Below are 20,291 nucleotides of genomic sequence, written 5' to 3'. Positions count from 1 at the left end.
TGTTATCCCTAACACCATGGCTAACCTCGCCCGTGCACCCTGCGGCGAATGGACGTGCAGAACGCATGGTACAATTTGTAAAAAGACCCTTCACAAATGGAATTTGGCAACATCGACGAGAAAATCAATCGAATTCTCTTGTTGCAGCACATCACGCCCCACAGCGTGACCAACAAAACACCCGCTGAACTTCATATGGGGCGGAAAATACGATCGCATCTTGACCGGCTCCACCCGCGCCGCACCGGAAAAACCTTTCGGCTCCAGCAGCAAATGCCGGGAATTTAAGGTAGGCGATTTAATCTTTGCCAAAAACTTTTCCGGCGACCGTTATGGATACCCGCAACCGTTACCCACCTCACGGGCCTAGATCTTACCGCCTGCTAACAGATGATGGGAGGGTGTGGAAACGCCACATAGACCAGCTCCGATCGAGATTACCACCCAGCGGCCATGACTTCCCGGTTCACCAACTCAAGGGGAGGAAGTATTGAGGGAATTGACTTTGATACAACTAATAGCAGGTCAACAGGAGCCCTACAGCCCAGCGAAGCACCGGAACGTGAAGCGGGGAGGAGTTGACGTTTTCAGGAACTTTAATACGGGGAAAACGAACTGCAAAACCCGAAGAAACACGGAGTAGCAGAGACAACCACAGTGAATGCAGCACGGAATCGCCGTGCAGCGAAATAGAATTTAACAAAGGTCATCCAAACGCTCCACCGAACCGGACATTAGACAAAACCCGTGGAGCCTCGAAATCATCCAGGCAGACCAAACGGACTGCCTATCTTGAGGATTTTATTACAGCTCCCCTCAAACGGAACCCAAGGGGAGGGGTGTTGTGAATCAATAAAAGTGAATAACCTAAATGCAAATTAGGGGTTGAAAACCTGCACACTTGATTGGTCCTTATACAGTAACTTGGGATTGGGCCAGAACTAGTCCCTGATTGGCCACTTTGGGACTATTCTTATTGGTTAGTAGTTTGAACTTGTTGCACATTTTCATTGGTTAATAAGGCAGCAGCTAACCCTATAAAAGGGTTACTGCTGCCCATAGCGTTGCTCTGTTATGTTCTATTACTTTATTAAAGAGTTGAAGTCACTGGTCAGATGTCTGGTCTCCGTTACTCTCCATACTTAACACATACATTATCCAATATGATAATCTTGTGTTCCTGACCAATATGCTCCATTAAAGATGTCTTAACAATATCGTAAGAGACCAAGGATTAAAAAAGAAAAAGTGGAAACAAACAAGGCTGCCTACATCCCATGGACGGAGTTTCACTTGTTTGCAAGGCCCAGTTTCTGGCATCCCACGGACCAGTACAAGTTCGTAAACCGGTAAACTGGGGACCCCTGTCATATACCAATGATACATCATTTTATAAAACTTATTTCTTAAATTATAACATAATATGAATTTTAATCCTTTTAACCATGTTCTTTCTCATTGATGTACATCGTAACCAAAATTCTTAGCACATTTTATCCTGAATTCTTAACATGTTCTTCCATTTCAAGACTCAGCAAAAGTTTATACATTTTAGCAATTACATGTTCATGATCTGTATATAATTTCATTTCAAATTTCATTTTATGTTGTTCAATTTCAGTTATCATCAATTTCAATTACATTTTTTCTTTTAATCGTGCCTAGTAAAATTATTAGAAACTAAATCCCTCTGCAGTCAATTGATCTCTTGACTTTAACTTAAGTTCTGCATTTGTTCCTGCTCTAACAAATGTTGATATATTAACTATTTTCTTTCCCTGTTGTTTATTTTTTATAAAATGCTTCTTGTGCTGAAATAAATAACGGCGTTTCCTGGTGCAGCCTGGGTTTATATCTATTTCATATTCTTAATATGGCACTTCTAGCATAGTGATTTTTAAAATCTTCAACCTGGGTTCGAAACCCTGGCACAGCATGATGAGGTGAGCTCCTGTTACTTGCCCCAGCTCCCACCCACCTGGAAGTTCAAAAGCATGCAAATGCAACAAGATAAATAGGTACCACTTTGGTGGGAAGGTAACAGCGTTCTGTGCACTTGGCATATAGCCATGCTGGCCCTATGATCATGGAAGTGTTATTTATTGGGCAATGCTGGCTCCCTTGACTAAGAAATGGAGATGAGCTCTGCCCCCTAGAGCTGGACAAGGGAAATCTTTATCTTTACATTAATTTTATCATATCATAAAAACCATGCCATTCAAATCTCAGGTCATTCCCTTCTAGATTTCTTTTATTTGTCAACATCACCCATTCTTTCATTCAAATCAAAAGCAGGTTTCAAAGTACAATTTAAAATCAGGTAATCTTAATCCTCCTCTTTTGTTTGTATCCTGGAGAATTTTATATTTAATCCTTATTTTTTTTCTTTGTCATATAAATCTAGATACATCTTTTGCCATTGTTTAAAAGGTGCGTCATTTGTAAAATAGGCATTGTTTAAAACAAAGAATCATTCTAGATAGTACAATCACTATACCTCAGAAAATCTGCCCAACAATGATAATTTTATCTTTTCCCATCTTAGTGCATACTAATTTAATTCTAAACCTTTAAATATTTACTTTTAAGTTACATACAATTCTTATTATATTTAAGCTATTTAAATTGCATTTTAATACGCAGATATTTTGAGAGCAATTTGGTGTAGTGGTTGAGGCATCAGACTAGAAACCAGAAGATCTAGTCCCATCTTAAGCACAAAGCGAGTGGGGTGGTCTTGGGCCAGTCATTCACTCTCAGCCCTAGGAAGGAGGCAATGGCAAACCATTGCTGAGAAATCTTGAAAAGATAATTGCAGAAATTTGTCCAAGAAGTATCTGAGAATCAAAGACAAGTGAGCAAATAGCCAAAAAGATTTTTTTTTAATTTTCTAAATCTGAAAACAATTTTGAACAATTACTTCTTTTTGGTCTACCATATTCTTTTATATCTGCAAATTTTTTGCTCTTGTCCATTAACATCTATATTTTTTTAATAAGGCTTTTCAGAATTAAAGCCAAATCATCTGCAAATGTCCTTTGGTTATATACTTTTTAAAAATCTTCACCCCAGCAATTCTCTCATCCTGTCTTACATCTCTATTCAAAATTTCAAGAGCTACGATGAATAATAATAGTGAAAGCAGGCATTGTCCCATTTGTATATATCACTAGGTTTTATCAATTCTCCAAGGACTAATATTTCTCAATAAATGAAATATATTTTTCCATTCAACATACAAGCTTCAGTTAAAATATTTCAATATTAATGTATTCTTTGGTTTTTGAAATAAAAAGAATTAAAATTAAATTCTGAAACATTGTGTTGCTACTTGGAGCAGATGTCGACTGCCATCTGCTGTTAACCTTGAAAACCTCTACATGTCCAGCCAGCTCCAATAAAGTTTTTTCAGCCTAATAAAATGCAGGATGGAATATCAATCAATGCAGGAATATCATGTGATGTCAGATTTCAGGTGGAAGATAGGCTGAATGTTCTGTCATTCCCACTGCCATCATGTAAATTAGGACATCTAAAAGACATATTTAGTTCTTATGTGTACATAATCATTCATTTCATACAAAAAGTAAAGTCTGTCACAAGTCAAGCTCAATTTCTGATAACTCCATGGATATAACTGTTGCCTGAGTCTTTCTCTTGTGGGTATTTGTTTCTTATTCTTCTTTTCTTCAAAATTAATGTATGTATGTATGTATGAACATAGAATGGATTCTATCTCAAAAAATCCATTCTCAGCCTGGGAATTACTATTCAAATTATCTATCATTTAAATCAGGAAAGTTGTGTAACCCACTTCCATAAGTTTAGTTGGCTATCAAGCAGAAACTACATGAATTATCATTCAGGGATTCACAGTTATGTTTAGAATGTGACATAATTGAAGAAATGATGCTAAGCAAGTTTTATGAAAAAAGCAGGACAGTCTAAAGGCATGCAGAATCTCATATAAATGCACTAACATTAGAATAATTAGAAAACCAGAGTCCTGTATCAGCGGGCTTTCCCCTGGTGTGAATGTTCTCATATCTACTTTTAGTTATACAGTGGTACCTTGGAACTCAACTGCTTTGAAACTCATCAAATTTGGTATGCAATGCTTTTTTACAGACACAAAATTGTCTGGTATTCATTGTTGTTTCATACTCAATACACAAACTAGAACTTGTCGCTGGTAGCTGCCATGTGACTTGCTACGTTATTCTTTATGGGTAAAATTTGTTTGGTACTCATTATTTTTGGTACTCATCATGCCTCCAGGAAACAATTCATGATAAGTACCAATGTACCAATATATTGTATTTTTAAAAATATTTTGTATTGTCTTATTTTTTAAAAAAATCATGGATGTTTTAACTTGAACTTTTTAAGTAATAATTTTGGTTGCAACAAAATAGGTTTAATAAGCAAATACACTCCATCCTAACTTAGACCCTTATAGGAAGAGCCACTTCTTCCATGGCTCCTGCTCTTTAGAATTTCTCCCTACCTGAGGTGAAGTCTGCTGGCCTTCTGGAAGGTTATTAAAACCTGTCTCTGCCAGTTAGTCTGGGGTCTTGACAGGGGCATTCGTTGGAGGTGATTGGTGGATTAACTGGGAAGAGGCTGCTCCAGTCCTGATCTGATCTTTTATCCCTCTTGTCTTTGTATTTTATGTTTTAAATATTTTCTGTACTAATGATTTTAATTGCAAACCACCCAGTGTCACTTTGCAGAGTGAATTGGGGAGCATATAAATAAAATAAATCAATAAAACAAATCTATCAGTAAAATCCATTACAGTCAGAGACAAAATGACCCAGATTAGAGACTACTTGCAAAAAGATTTAGGCTTGATGCATAGTTCTACCTGTAGCCCTTTTACTGTGTTAAATTTAAATAGTTTGTGGAAAGGGAACTTCATGAGGACAGTGGTGACACCCAAGCAGGAAAAGCCCAAAGGGAACATCAGGCCAGCCATAAAACAAACTTGCATAGGAAAAGAGATTTAATAAAAGGTATTGAAAGAAGCCCCCTAGACAAAAGCCAAGTAATTAAGAAAACTAGGGAAACAATAAAAAGAAATCCCTTACAAACAACAGGTCATGCCAAATCAGCAAAACAAATAGAAAAAAACACGAAATAAATTCCATAGCAGACAGGAGATTGCCACAAAACAAATATAAGAAAACATTAGGACGAAACTGATAATCCAATCAAACCACCCCGCGGAGTTTACCCTCCGGCGGGAATGAAGACAACCACTGACAGGATTTAAAACATTAAGAAATACAAACACAAGCACTCACACACAAAAGGAGAAAAAAAGTATAAAAATCAGGGGCTTATCATACAAAGCTAGCTAGCCCCAGGAACGCAGACTTCTTGCTATCTCTCGCCTTCCTGAAAAAATAAAAAGACCCAGCTTTCAAGCAGTTGTCTGTATCCTTGCACCGGAGCTCTCCCAGCAGGAAAATCGAATCCTCAGAAGAAAGGCATTTTGCCAGCCTTTCAACAAGTTTTAATAAGTTTTTATGTTACCGGTACTTTAATGTTTAATGGGGAGCCTACCCAGAGTTCTTTGTAAGACGAGAAGCTATATAAATGTTTTAAATAAATAAACATAGAAAAGGGAGAATATTCGTAGCTGCTAATTTGAGTAGGTGGAAGCTTGAATGTGTCTATCTTTACAATCAAGTTCTTTTACAGGTTGAGGAGGGAAGAAACTGATGTGCAACTCTGATTCCCATACAAAAAAATTGATCCGATAATGAGTCTTGTGGTTTGCATCTTACTGAATCCAGAATCTTCATAACATTTTTGAATAAGGAAGAACAGCTGTGTCAACATCAGTAATCTCTCATCTTTTCCCTAAAAAAAGAGATCAATAAAATACAGAGCTTGGGAGGGGGGGAGAGACAAGAAATGACACAGTGCTACTTCAAAGAAAAGTATTTAAATGTATAAGCCAACATTTCAACACCATTACAGTTCTGATTAGCATACAAAACAATTAAAATAAAACAATTTACATGAAGTACGAAAAAGAACCACCAATACTTTACAGTTCAGATAAGCTATAAGATGGGGTCTATCTCCCATTCTAGCCTAAAGCCTGAGAAGAGCCAGGTCTTAAGGACTTGACTAAATAAAGTCAAGTTGGAGCATGTAAGTCTCTGGAGGAATCTCATTCCAGTGGACAAACACCAGAAAAACACCAGAAAAAACACCAGAAAAAACATCAGTTCCATCACGCTGGCATTGCTTAATGGATCCTTATCCCAGAGCCTGTTTATCATGAACAGAAATGACAGAAGGCAGGCAAGTATTAGCCAAGCCCTAATACACATTATATTTACTGAAGCCCACAGGATTTGGGTTGTTGTATCATTAAACAATCTTTGTTGCTACAGTAAGTTTTTGTAAGAAAGCCAAACATGTTCCTACATCAGTTTTACTAAGCAAAAATGGGAAACAAATAATGAGTCAGGAGCAGAGTTCAAAATTTGTAGAGCCAAAATATCCTCCCACTGGCATAAGTATCTTGTCTGAATTCCAAAAGCAGAAGTATCTAAAATACAAATGGGATGAGAACTCAGACCTTTTACAGCTCAATCAAGCTTTTGAGTTTATCTTTCAAAACCACCAAACCCCTGGCCAACATTCTTATAATTGCGTCTCGAGGGAAATCTTTACGAAGGAAAGTTCATGAAGCCTCTGGTGTAATATAGGCATACCGTATTTGCCGGCATATAAGATGACTTTTTTGCCCTGAAAAACATGCCTCCAAGTGGGGGGGTCGTCTTATACGCCGGCAAATACGGTATATCCACTGCCGGCTTTCGGATGCTTGTGGGACGCAGCGAAGGCGCCTCTGGCTTCCCGGATCCCCCGCGTCGCTTCCGCCAAGAGCCTCCCCGCGTCTCTGAATCAGGTTCGAATCCGCCGCCTCGCTCCGCCCGAGGCTGCAGCGACTGGGGGGAGCGAGAGCGTGGGTCGCTCCTGTCGCCCCAGGCAGGGCCATGTGAAGGCTGCCCGCCTTCCTGCTCCTCCCACGGCCCCTGGCACTCCGCCCTGCCGCTGCAGCCCCGGGGATTTCTGGAGGGCGTTTCCGGTGACCCCGCCGGGATCATTTGGCTGACCTAGCGGACGCATTGCAAGAGGACTCTGTTGCGGGAAAGCCCGAGGGACTCCGCCGGGAAGGGCCAGGGTTCTGGAGTAACGCCTGCCTACTCCGAGACACGCTCCTTTAGACAGTCCATCTAAGAGAGTTCAAACATCCTTCACTCCCAACACAGAATAACATACACACGGTGTAAATATTGGATGATTAGTTAATTATCCACATTTTAAATAAATGTAATTGTTGTGTCCCATATTTTGTATTTCATTTTCTATACTTCTACATTTAGTTGTATATTTTGTTTATACATGATAGAGGTCTAAGGGGCTGCCACAGGGAGGAGGGGGTCAAGCTATTTTCTAAAGCGCCTGTAGGCCAGACAAGGAATAAGGGATGGAAACTGAACAAGGAGAGATTTAACCTGGAAATAAGGAGAAACTTTTTGACAGTGAGAACAATCAACCAATGGAACAGCTTTCTCTCGGAAGTTGTGGGAGTACCATCACTTGAGACCTTCAAGAAGAGATTGGACTGCCATTTGTCAGAAATGATGTAGGGTCTCCCACTTGGGAGGGGGTGGGTGGGTTGGACTAGATGACCTACAAGGTCCCTTCCAACTCTGAATATCTGTTATCTGTTTACTTTTTTTAATTTAAATGAAATTTACCCTGGATGTTTGAATTGGTCATAGAGTTTTACTCAATTTTTTTACTCAATTTAGTTTTACTGCTGTAAAGCAGAGTAAGTATGTTGCTTACAGTGTCTTAGTGGTAAATGATAGACAGACACATGTAAATACGGATTTATATGTATAATATCAAAATAACTACCGTATTTGCCGGCATATAAGACGACTTTTTTGCCCTGAAAAACATGCCTCCAAGTCTTATACCGCGAGTATATAACAAACTATATTTTGAGTGGAAATGTTGGGGGGTCGTCTTATACGCCCAGTCGTCTTATACGCTGGCAAATACGGTATATCTGATTGCTGCCTCCCATATACACGACATATGGATGGAAGGACATACGGTAGACACGTAAATAAGGTTTAATTGATGATTTGCCAATTTTGAAATGCTAAGCAAATTTGAACCTAACTAGGATTTGGACAGAAAGTCACCAGAGATGTGTTTACCGGGTTAGAGTCAGAAGTTTAAAAAAAAATAATAATTCAGAAAACATTAATAAAGGAGAGTATTTGTAGCTCAGGGTTGACATAAAGGGTCTTTGGGTGCTCTCTGAGCTTGCTTGTTTTCTTGCAGACGTTTCATTACCCAAACCAGGTAACATCATCGGCGCTGATGATGTTACCTGTTTTGCGTAATGAAACGCCTGCAAAAAAAAAAAAAAAAAAACAAGCAAGCTCAGAGAGGAGATTGAATTAGAGGACCATTCAATGCAGAAGGCAATAGCAAATCCCTTTCCGAGGACCCAGCTACGAACGTCGTAGGTATAGAGACCGACTTGAGCAGAAAACGTGGATTCGGCACACGTCGCCCTTTCGATCTGGCCCTAATCGCACCTCCTTCTATTCCCTCCCCTCGCCCGATTTCGCAATCATAAGAATTCCGTGACGTAATACACGAAGAGCGAAATGCATTGTGGGCGTTATACTAGGAATCCATTCCACTTCTGCGCAGCCGCACTTCCGTCTGGCGTTTTCGCCGCTTTCTTCACTGACGGCCTGTCGCAAAACTGGGGCATTTCTTCCGGCCGTGCTCCCTCCCTCCCGGTCATTTCGTCACTCGCTCGTCGGTCGCTCCTCCGCTTTTCACTTGCCGTTAAGCCAAAGCGAGCGGCTGCTTTTCCCTCAGGGCCCTTTTGTCCCCCCCCCTCTCTTTCCCCCTCCCCTCCGCCCCGAAATGCCCCCGAAGAAACCGCCCCCGGCAGCGGCGGCGGGGAATAAAAAAGCGGATCAGAAGAAGAAGGAGAAGATAATTGAGGTGAGTCCTCTTCAGCGTTGCTCCCGGTGGTTTCTCCCTCCCTCCCTGCCTGTGGCAAAGGAAACGGGGCTTCTCTTCTCCCCGACATGCCAATTTTCCGCCTGGAGGAGTATAAATGGAGGGTTGGGACCCAAAGGGCCTTGCCGCCTCCTTGGGTTTTTATATCACTTTTAGTAGGGGGAAAAAAGGTGTAGAGGAAGTTGCCCCCTTTTTTGTGCGCGTTTGGCCTTGCTTAGACAACCCTTGAGAGGAGGCAGTTTTAGAAAGCTGACAGTGTACAAGTAGCCTCGACTTACGGCCACAGTTGACCCCAGGATGTATGTTGCTAAGTGATAAATTTGTTCGGTGAATTTTGTCCCATTTTACGGCTTTTCTTACTACGGTTGTTAAGTGAATCACAGCAGATTAGAATTTAACATTGCTAAAAGACGTTTTGCATGCGAATCTCCATCTTCAAAGCACCTTTATTTTAGATATGTTGGACTCTCTCATTTTAAGTAACATTTCAACCACTCTGAGCAAACTGCTGTGGCAGCAACCTTAACGCATGCTATTCTTGGTCACTGCAGCAGATGAACTGTACCTCGACTTAGGACCACAATTGAGCCCAGAATGTATGTTGCTAACTGAGAAATTTGTTAAGTGAGTTTTGCCCCATTTTATGGCTTTTCTTGCCACAGTTGTTAAACGAGTCACTGCAGTTGTTAAGTGACTAACACGGTTGTTAAAGTGAATCTGGCTTCCCCATTGAATTTGCTTGTCAGAAGGCCACATAAGGGGATCACGTGACTCTGGGACACAGCAACCATCATAAATATGTCCAGCATCTGAGTTTTGTTCACATGACCATGGGGATCATGTCGTAAGTGTGAAAAATGGTCATAAGTCACTTTTTTCAGTGCTGTTGTAACTTTGATTGGTCACTAAATGAATTGTGAGTTAAGGACTACCTGTATATGTTGAAACTGAAATTAGAGCCTAACATCTTTATTGTCATGCCATTAGCTAGTGAGGTGTCAAGACTTTTGTGGGTTCTATTAAGATCAAGAAAGTGTATGTAGGTAACTTTAACAGTATATTTAGAGAAATGCAACAGACTTTATATTACTCATTAAAGAAACTTTTAGAGGCCTTGTTTTCTTATCTCAGTCTTAGTTTGAAGCTGGGATGATGATGATGGGGGGAAAAGATATGTAAAGAAGCCAAGACATCTGTTGACATTTGTAACTGATGCTGGAATTAATTTTTGACTGTATGAAAATGTTCCTAATTGTAGGTAGCTTTCTCAGAATCATTCTATATCCGGCTATTATTATGGATTTATTACCCATATATCTCATATTTTGTTCTAAGTACTAAAAAGGATGACATATATGGTAATCTCTCCTAATTTAATTCTTATAATGACAGTCCTGTGTGGCCAGTGTGGCTGAGAGAGAGAAGGAATGGTGCAAAGTTGCCCAGTGAACTTTGTGAGTGAATATTTGAGCCAAGGCGTCTCTGGTTCTCCATATTGGCTGGCTGAAATTACAGTGATTTATGAAAAACGGTGGTTTACAAGCCCCAGTGAAACCTTTCATTGAAGTTACAAACCAAAAAATAATAATTAAAAAAAAAGATTTTTTTACATGCAGAGGCTAAAAATTTCAACTGTTAATAGGAAGAATTATTGAGCACAGCTGGAGTGCTGCTACAAACACATGGATGTAATTTCAAGGAATTAACACCATCAATTAAAGTAACAGGCTTAAAGTTCTGTTTTGTACCAATATACAACAGAATGTACATTGGAGTTGGCTATAAAAGTATATTAATTAAGCCTATGTGGAGTAACAGTTTTCCTTCCATGAATAGATTTGTACTATGGGGGTTCACGGGATTCTTTCTCAGAGTTAATGCAATTTATTTCTGTGAAGTAATTTGCATTGGATTTATAAATAGTTGGGACCAGTGCTGCAGGATATGCACTGAAGCAACCTTCCCTGGAAGATTTTTGGCAGGTGCCTAAGAGGCTCCAGGCCTTATGGCTCTATTGCTCAGTGCACAGAGTTCCGCTCAGACCACCTCAATCCAGAAATACTTTGGTGAATGGTGAAGGTCTACAGTCTTCTCCTGTAGAACTTGTGCTGGAGCAGTTTGCTTTGAAGGGGCTGCAGAGCAGCTTCTACAGAAGCTTTGGCTAAGTCTTTGAAACAAGACATCTTTTTAAAGCTTTGGGCAGTCTTTATATAACAATCGCATGAAGCTAAATTTATTTTGAACTATTTTATGAGTTACACTGCTAATTTATGATGTTATGAGAGGGAATAATGTATCGGGCCTCTACAACAGTTCAGATCATCTTGAATCTTGGGATAAAACTGATAGGATTGGATTTTGTGCAAAAACAAATTCTGTTAATGTTTGCTGGAATAGTAATCAAGGATATCACTGTTCATCCACAAGACCAATATTCTATTATAGCCTACCAAAATGAATACATTAATAAATATTTTTAGACTTGGGGTTATTAATATAGGCTATTAAAACAACCGATGGACATGGATATATTAAATTATGTGTAAGTGAATGATACTTAACTAATAAAAATATCTCAGGTCCATTTTTCAAATAATTTAAAATCTAAAATGGATACAGTGAAACTACTGAGGACAAGAAGTGGAGGCATGAGAAGTATATAGGATTATTTAAATTATGTATCCTTTGTTTTAGTTTAAGTAAGGTTTGAAAGAGACTAGTTTTACAGGACTCAAGAAAGAAAAGGTTAGCTGTGACTATTATCTCTAAGAGAGAGTAGTAGAGCAAGGGTAATACTGTGAAAAGGAATGAAACATTGGAAGAAAGTGTGGTTTGATTCTGTAATATTTAAAATCATAATTGGGCTTTGTGGGAATAATTTACACATTGCTGTAATTCTTTAGATATTATAAAAACACTCTTGAATCACTTTATATCTGATAAAATAATTTCCTACTTTGAAGATGGTAGTGCTGGACATGAAAGACAAATGGTCATGCTGCTAATTTGTTAAAACTGATGTACAATTTCAAATTAATTTGCTAAGGAGAAAGCGTTCCTCTTACTCAAATTTTAATTAGTCTCCAGTGAAATCTAAGGTATCATTTTTGCTTTTGTCTCTCCTGTTAAGTTCTTTATAAGATATTATACAAAATATTGCAAAATTTATAAACTTCAGAATAAGGCAAAGATAAGGTAATTAGACTACACAGTGCTATCAATATAATATCAATTGAGCTCATTTTTAAAAAACAAAGATTTAATTGAACTCATTTTTAAAAAAGAGAGAGGTTTATCTTACTATCTTCTAACAGGCTTTGAGAAGTTTGAATAACTTGCTAAAAATAGAAATTGGATAACTTTGTTGTTGTCAAAGAAAGGTAACACAATTTCAAGATTTGTTGAAGCATTTGGAGTGAAAAATACATTGTGGGATTTAACTGGTTAGAGGTATTCAGAGCTATATTTAAGGCTGTTTGTATATTATGAGGGGAAAATAAAAATGCTTAAAAGCTTCCACCCTAATTATGTTCAAATAAATAATTGTATAATGGTCCATCTACTTTAATAGCCTGATATTGTTGTTGATAGAATTTTAGAATATATGCACACAGTTCTATTTCATATATTTACTTTTTAGCTTCCTTTATATGCAGAATATTTTACTTCAGTTCTACTGTCACCTAAGCATGTTTATCATAATCATGAGTCCACAGGCTTTGAGAAATTAAAATCTTTCTGTTAGTTAAATAACCAATTTAAAATCTCCAAATTTTATTTATAATCCAAGACCAAATACAATAACAACTGTATATGGATACAATCACCAGACATTGTGTCTGGGAAGAAACGTAATATATATTGCAAGAAATTGGACTGATGGATAAGGAAGAAATAAGTTTGCATATTTCCTTTTGATTGGCATTTCTCATAAAAATGATGTTTTATTATTCAAGAGGACATACGCTTGAATGTTAATTATATTCTAATAAAGCAAAAATGTTTTTAATTAGTTCTTTTAGTTCTTACTAAGGATAAATTTCAAAAACTGGTTTGCTTTATATAAATTTTGTATAATATAATGCTAACACTCATACAAATATTTCAAATTTAGGATAAAACATTTGGCTTAAAGAACAAGAAAGGAGCAAAACAACAAAAGTTTATCAAGGCAGTGACCCACCAAGTTAAATTTGGTCAACAAAACCCACGGCAGGTAAGTAAATATTTTCTAGGCTTTCCTCTTTTCCCTTTGATTTGATTGCTTTTTTATTATATCTATGGTTGTAGCCAGCTATGGGTAGTATAATTATATACTAAATTAAAAACTAAAACATAACTTATGTATATTAATGATGAAATGCTTTACTAGGCTGCTCAAGTAGATGCTGACAAAAAATTAAAGAAAGATGATAAGAAGAAAGAATTGCAAGAACTGAATGAACTTTTCAAACCTGTAGTTGCAGCCCAAAAAATAAGTAAAGGTAATTTTCTTAATAGATCTACATTTTTTAATGTTGCATTTCAGGTTTATTTGTTTAATGTGAAAAAATTACTAAACTCTGTGCAAAATTTACAGGAGCAGATCCAAAATCAGTAGTCTGTGCCTTCTTCAAGCAAGGGCAGTGCACAAAAGGAGACAAGTGCAAATTCTCTCATGACTTGACTTTAGAAAGGAAGTGTGAAAAGAGAAGTGTCTACATTGATGCACGAGATGAGGAGCTTGAAAAAGGTAGGTTAGAGTTTGATATTTCCTTTTGTTTATATTACCCCTTACATCCTAAATATTCATAAACATACAGACGAAATCTTTCTCTTTGTCCTGGTGTGTAGTGGAGAGGTTGTTAATGATGATTAAAGGCACTTTCTTAAAACATTTCTTTTCATGAAACATTTTGCTGTTCTGTCTAGACACAATGGATAACTGGGATGAAAAAAAGCTGGAAGAGGTAGTGAACAAGAAGCATGGGGAGGCTGAAAAGAAAAAACCTAAAACACAAATCGTATGTATTTTTGGTTCTTAGTTAAATAACTTGTACTAGTTTATTTATGTAGATTTTATATATGATTTCATTGTGTATTCTCTCCGTCTAGGAGAGAAAGCTGCTGATAAAATGAACTGAAATACTCACTGTATGATATGGAAGGCTAGTGTAATAATAGCTGAAGCTTTTCAAAACTTCCATGATTCAAAAGTATAGTTTGTTTTCACCTGGACAAATTAACCTTAGTAATAGCATATGAACATAATACATTGCAGGGAAATATGGAATCCATAGAATAAGAACTATTTCAGGCATATAATTATTTTGCCATAGATTATTTAATGTTTTCTGGATGTAATTCCAACTTTGTTTTTACTACTTCTATTTTATTTTAGACATGAAAGGCATGAAGGTGGGCTTGAGATTTATATAGAGAAAACAAATCCTATTTCAAGGAATGTGTCAGTATAAAGGAATAATTTTGGAAATATAGGTACTGTATAAACTACCTTTTCCCAGTCATAAAGAGCTACTTCAGATGTATTCAGGATTATATAGTTACTAAGTAACTATGATAATGCTAATATGAATAGAGAATGAGATAACAAATGTAATATCATCTGAAGGGATTCGTGTCAAATAGAAAAATAACTAAGAGCATTTTAACTAAAACAATTACATGGGGGAGAGAATGAATGTGGACACATTATTCTGTGCAAATAAAGCAAACATTGCCATATTACCTTCTCAAGCTGTTTTGATATTGTTCCAGGTGAATTTATATGTTTGCATTTTGTCCCCAGGAATAAGAAGCATTCTGTGGTGGGTATAAAATAGAAAACAGAGTTTGATACTAAATGTTTAATGCAGGTGTGCAAGTATTTCCTCGATGCTATTGAAAACAATAAATACGGCTGGTTTTGGGTCTGTCCCGGTGGAGGTGACAATTGTATGTACCGCCATGCACTTCCTCCTGGTTTTGTGCTCAAAAAGGACAAAAAGAAAGAAGAAAAAGAAGAAGAAATTTCTTTAGAAGATCTAATAGAAAAAGAGGTAATGTAGCCACTTACCCTAAAAGAGAGTGGGGGATGGAATGCAGTTATTTGGACAATGAGAGTATCCCATTAATTGAATATAGCTAAGGATGTTAAATTTAAAGATATTATCAAATTGAAATGATAACTTTTTAATTATTGGGAAAGATTTATAGAGCTACAGTATTCTATTAGCTTACTTTAAAAATTAAGCTTTTTAATTTCTACATTAGACATTATGAAAATAAATACTAGTATTTGCCTCCAGGGGGCACCTATTTATCTTAACTGAATATCTTTATGATAATGAATTTGTCTTGTATCTGTCATTGGATAGTAATAAGTAATATGAAATTAATATAGATGGAGGTTTTTTTAACCTTAATTTTAATTTATATTTTATATTTCCAACTCCTTGTAGATTCTGGAATGCACAATTTAAAAACATAAAATCCTGTCTTTGGTTCCAAATAAGCTAGGAATTCAAAGGATCTAAGCCATATATACTCACAGATTATCTTGCTGAAGAGATTTATGATAGATTTTAATGTACTAGGGAGAGAGAAAGGAGAAGGGGAAAGAAGTCTTTTAAGATCCCGCTAAGTGATTACTTTTTATTTTGCAGCGTTCTGCCTTAGGACCAAATGTTACTAAAATTACTTTAGAGTCTTTTCTTGCATGGAAGAAAAGAAAAAGACAAGAAAAAATCGATAAGGCTGAGCAAGATATGGAAAGAAGGAAAGCGGACTTTAAAGCTGGTAAAGCATTGGTGGTATGTTCTGCTTTTTTATATAGCAAAATTAAGCCATAGTATTATTAATGCACGTTGTTTTGAGATTCATCTGTAATTGTTACATTTCTGCTTAATGTTGGTCCTTTTCTCCATGGCTAGATCAGCGGGCGTGAAGTGTTTGAGTTCCGTCCAGAACTAGTTGATGCAGATGATGAAGAAGCAGATGACACCCATTATATTCAAGGGACAGGAGAAGATGAGGTAAAGCAGCTGCAAGAGCAATGAGTATTTGAGAAAAAAAGCTCTCCACAATTCAAGAATCCTGTAGTTAAATGCACATACTAAATTTCTCCATCAGTACTTGTTTTAAGGTTGAAGTCCAGTGCACAAGCAATTGAACATAAACATTATTAAATACGGGGATGATTAACTTTGAAATATTTTTTTTGTTATAAGAAACAATAATTAGAAAGCCTAATTATGTGAAACCATATTTCTTCCACTTCAGGTTGATGAACTTGTCCGTGTAAATGATATCGACTTGAATCTTTATGTTCCAAAAGATGTGGATGAGACTGGAATTACTGTAGCTAGTCTGGAACGATTTAGCACATATGCTTCCACTGAGAAAGATGGTAAGACATTTAAGAACCTGTTTTATGCTAATTGGGAAGATTTTGGTAATTTTTAGATTCTGAATATTATCCTATATTTAATAGTGAATCCCAAAATATGACTCCTATTGCATGTGTGATTTGTTTTGATAATTGAGTTCTTCAGACAGAATACTTTGTAAATCCTAATAATCTTATAAAATATTCTTTATTTAAATTACATCTTTAATCTCCCAACTGTTTTCCACTAAAAATAAAAAATAGTGTTTGAAATGGCAGAAAATAAAATACGAGTTAACTGACAAAATTATAATAAACAGCTATCTGAAATTCATTTGAGAAAAAAAGTAGTGCATTCAATAATAATTTTTTTATATTTTTATATTTTATATTTATATTTTTTAAATAATTAAAAATACTTGCAGAATAAAAGAAGCTGGAGATGGCTCGGTCTCCCTAGATTCCAATCTTAGACACCAATTAAATGGCATTATTTTAAAATAACAAATTGAAATATGCAATCCTATTTAAAGAACATATGCACGGAAAAATATAAATACAAGATTTTTTTTTCAAAAAATGCATAATGTTTCTTAAGTTATCCTGAACAACATAAAAATGGGTGCAAAAACATAACATTGTTTCCAAGTGGAAGAGTCAAAACCTTCTTGAAAATAAAGCTAAAGTTCTAAATGCCTGCACAGAAGGAATGTTTTGCATCATTTGAAATATATACAATTGTCTAGAAGGTGAAGTAGTGAACTCCTGATTTCTGAAAAGTTTATTTTTAAGTATAATGCTTTGATAGTTTTACCTGTAGTTCCTTAGCTTTGATACATTTTTCAGGTACATCAGTCTTGATTAATAATATTAAATATGATGCGTAAATAGAGACAAGTTGTGTAGTGAGATCAAGGAAGTGACCTAGAAATTTTGAGACCTTGAATTTGAATCCCGTCTTACACAGCCAGTTTGGGGACATTGGGACAGTCGCAATCTCTCAGCCTAGGAAGCAAACAAGGGGAAACCATTGCCAAAATTTAGCCAAGGAAATTGCAGGGACTATTTTGGGCAGTGGCCAGAGGTTTACAGGGACTGAAAGACACATACATACACAAATGATAATAAGAATTATTTTATTTTTCAGACAACAAGTTAAGTGAAGCTTCAGGGGGTGGACTTGAAAATGGAGAGCAAAGTGATTTAGATCCTGACAGTGACATGGAAGACAACCCAGAAAATGGTGTAATTGATGCTGTACCTGTTGATGAAAATCTGTTTACTGGCGAGGACTTGGAAGAACTAGAAGAAGAACTAAACACACTTGATTTAGAAGAATGAACAAATCCAACATTGTCTCCATCTGGTTTATCTAAAATTCTTAAACGGAGTGTTCTTGGTTCCTCATGTGATTCTGGAAAGAACATTAAACAGAAATATTTCAGCATTTTTTCTGATTCAGTCTTAACCAGTTTCATAATAAACTATTCATGTAATACACCGAAAAGATTCTTTTAATATACAGGGATATTGAAATGAAATCTCAAAAGTAGAAGACTAGCTAATTTTCCACAGAATATAAAGTTGAATGTTGCTGTCAGGTCCTTAAAGAGATCAAAGCACAACTGCATCTAAGTTAAGTGTGCTTGAACGATTTAAGTTTAAGATATATATATATTGTATAATGATAACAGATTGAAGTGGCTGTTCTCTGTGCTGAAATTGATCAGAAATTTTAAAGCAAACATGCTCATGATGGAGACTCAAAGTGACACTCTAGTATGGGGCTCTGTTTTCCATATTAAACATAACTGACTGACAAAATTGTAAAATAAAGGCTATATGATTGAAAATATCGATCCCAGTATACATGCATGTTTTGCAGGCAACGGTAGACTTGAACAAAAGCAGTTTTGCAGATGGATGCCATTTATGCTATAATCTTGAGGTAGTGATTCTGAATGCAAATGCATATCCTTTCCTTTTGTTGATTAACCAAACCAAAAATCCAGAATGAGCCATGATTTCCACATTCTTGTATCGATATCTACTGTAAATTTTGTGATAGTTTAGATTTCTGCTTTGAGTCACTTGTCTTAGTGGGGGATTCTAGCATTCTTTCTTATCTAGAAGTAAAGTAAAAACAAGTTGCATATAATTGAAAAATGAGTTTCTGTATTATAGTGGCATTTTAGATAAAATGTATGAGCCAGGTGGATTAACATTAAATATTTGCTTTGCATTTTTTATCACATTCAGAAGCTATCCTAACATTTTATTGCAAAGCAATGATGTTAGAAGGGCTGTCTGATGTGAACTTTGATGTGTCTTAGAAATTGGGCTTTTGTATTCATTTCAAAAGTGTCTCTTGTGTCTAGCTTGAAATCAACAGCCTATGTACAAATCCAAAAACTTATTATTTGGAAAGAGGATTATGAACATTGGGAATTAAAAGTAATTTCACTGCTTTATCTAGCTGGTAAAAGGCAACTCCTTGCCCCATATCTAGAGAAGTGTGTACTATCTTTTTTTATTGTAAGTTGATATTTGAATGTAAAATAGAAGGTTGTAGACTAGTAAATGAAATCTTCCTGGAATTCTACTGGCTTCCAACTGGATTAAGGAAGGAAACAAAGCTAATATAATGTATAGTGAAGTGGCTCTTCAAGATTGCCATTATTTTTATACTTCATGTATAAATTATACATAAATGAAAATCCAGTTTCTTTGTCAATCCTTTTCTCTTTCCAGCCCTTTTTTAGATTGTTTCTCTCTCTCTCTTTTTTTTTTTTGCTTTAACTTCCCAACTCTGTAGAGACTTATGGATTTAAGCTTATGTTTGTTTTTTAAGTACCACAACATATCATAGCATACTTGTTTGCAAAGGGAATATTAATATAATTGGACATCTTAATATTGCTCCTTTAAAAAAAGTCTTCATAACAAAAGTAAACATTCAATAAGCCTATTAATGTTATTTATAGAGAATGAATTGCGAAGGCTGTATTTATTTTTCCAGTGTTGTTCATTTTTACTACATCACACAAACTAATGAAATATAAATACATTGATTTTTTTTCTGAAAGTGATTTAATTTTTTGACTAATAGATAAAGATGCTTTTTTCAGGAATCTAAATATTCAGTTCTGTTTCTGCATATAGTAACTTATTAAGAAGCAGGCTTTCATAGATTACTAAACAGTGATTGCCTCTAAAATTTCGGAAGGAATATATCAAAATTGGTAAATCACAGTATCTTGCTAAATTTGATAATGTCCTAAATCTGAAAAATAAGCTCTTGAATTAAGGATAAGAGAATTCTGGGTTGTAGCTAAAATCACGTCATATTTGTTGTTTTCATGAACAAAACTCTTCCAATGAACCTTAGGATTCCTTGAAATATTGCTTGACAAGTGTTTAATAGAACTATTAAAACTTCTATTGAAATAGATCTAGATTATCAAGATAGAAACTATGTAAATGGTTTAGTGAAGTGGTTTATATTTCTAGTAAAGGAATTTACTGGAATTGACCAAGCAATTTGGTATGTTTATTACTATGAGATGGTCCTGCGGCAATGACATATGTCTTAAATTAAGAGTACCTTTCAGAGTCACATAGCCTGAAACAGAGTATAATAAAAAGAGGCTATAGTTTTGGAAGGCTCCAAGTAATTCTTCTGAATCATTTTTGAATCATGCACAAATACTACAAATACTTCTGGTGCACTCGGAGAACCTTGATTTGGATATGATTTGTTGACTTGTTTATAATTAGTTTTTGTGGCATTTCCATGTGATTTCAAAAGAGGTTTTCAAATCCTAACTTTTAAGGTCAACAC

General features: G+C 36.0%; 1 protein-coding gene across 1 annotated transcript; it reads left to right on the top strand.

The window, feature by feature from the left end:
• The first annotated feature begins 8,889 nt into the window (after positions 1 to 8,889).
• ZC3H15 (zinc finger CCCH-type containing 15) lies at positions 8,890 to 19,183 on the top strand. Its single transcript, XM_026668031.2, has 10 exons — positions 8,890 to 9,066; positions 13,199 to 13,300; positions 13,457 to 13,568; positions 13,664 to 13,816; positions 13,996 to 14,087; positions 14,940 to 15,122; positions 15,729 to 15,875; positions 15,996 to 16,097; positions 16,345 to 16,471; positions 17,598 to 19,183. The coding sequence occupies exons 1-10, from the start codon at positions 8,986 to 8,988 to the stop codon at positions 17,789 to 17,791; spliced, it is 1,293 nt and encodes a 430-aa protein (XP_026523816.1). The 5' UTR covers positions 8,890 to 8,985; the 3' UTR covers positions 17,792 to 19,183.
• Positions 19,184 to 20,291: the final 1,108 nt, after the last annotated feature.

The sequence above is a fragment of the Notechis scutatus genome, chromosome 1 (assembly GCF_049901735.1).
Source record: "Notechis scutatus isolate UNSWTSFEM ecotype Mainland chromosome 1, rNotScu1.2, whole genome shotgun sequence".
NCBI classification, from domain to species: Eukaryota; Metazoa; Chordata; class Lepidosauria; order Squamata; family Elapidae; genus Notechis; species Notechis scutatus.
The sequence above is the reverse complement of the archived record's forward strand: the minus strand, read 5'-3'. Positions and strand labels throughout refer to the sequence as shown.

Coding starts and splice junctions, on each gene's coding strand:
- ZC3H15 (XM_026668031.2), top strand. CDS start 8,986: ATGCCCCCGAAGAAACCGCCCCCGGCAGCGGCGGCGGGGAATAAAAAA. Junction 15,123..15,728: donor AAGATCTAATAGAAAAAGAG/GTAATGTAGCCA, acceptor TTTATTTTGCAG/CGTTCTGCCTTAGGACCAAA. Junction 16,472..17,597: donor TGCTTCCACTGAGAAAGATG/GTAAGACATTTA, acceptor TTTATTTTTCAG/ACAACAAGTTAAGTGAAGCT.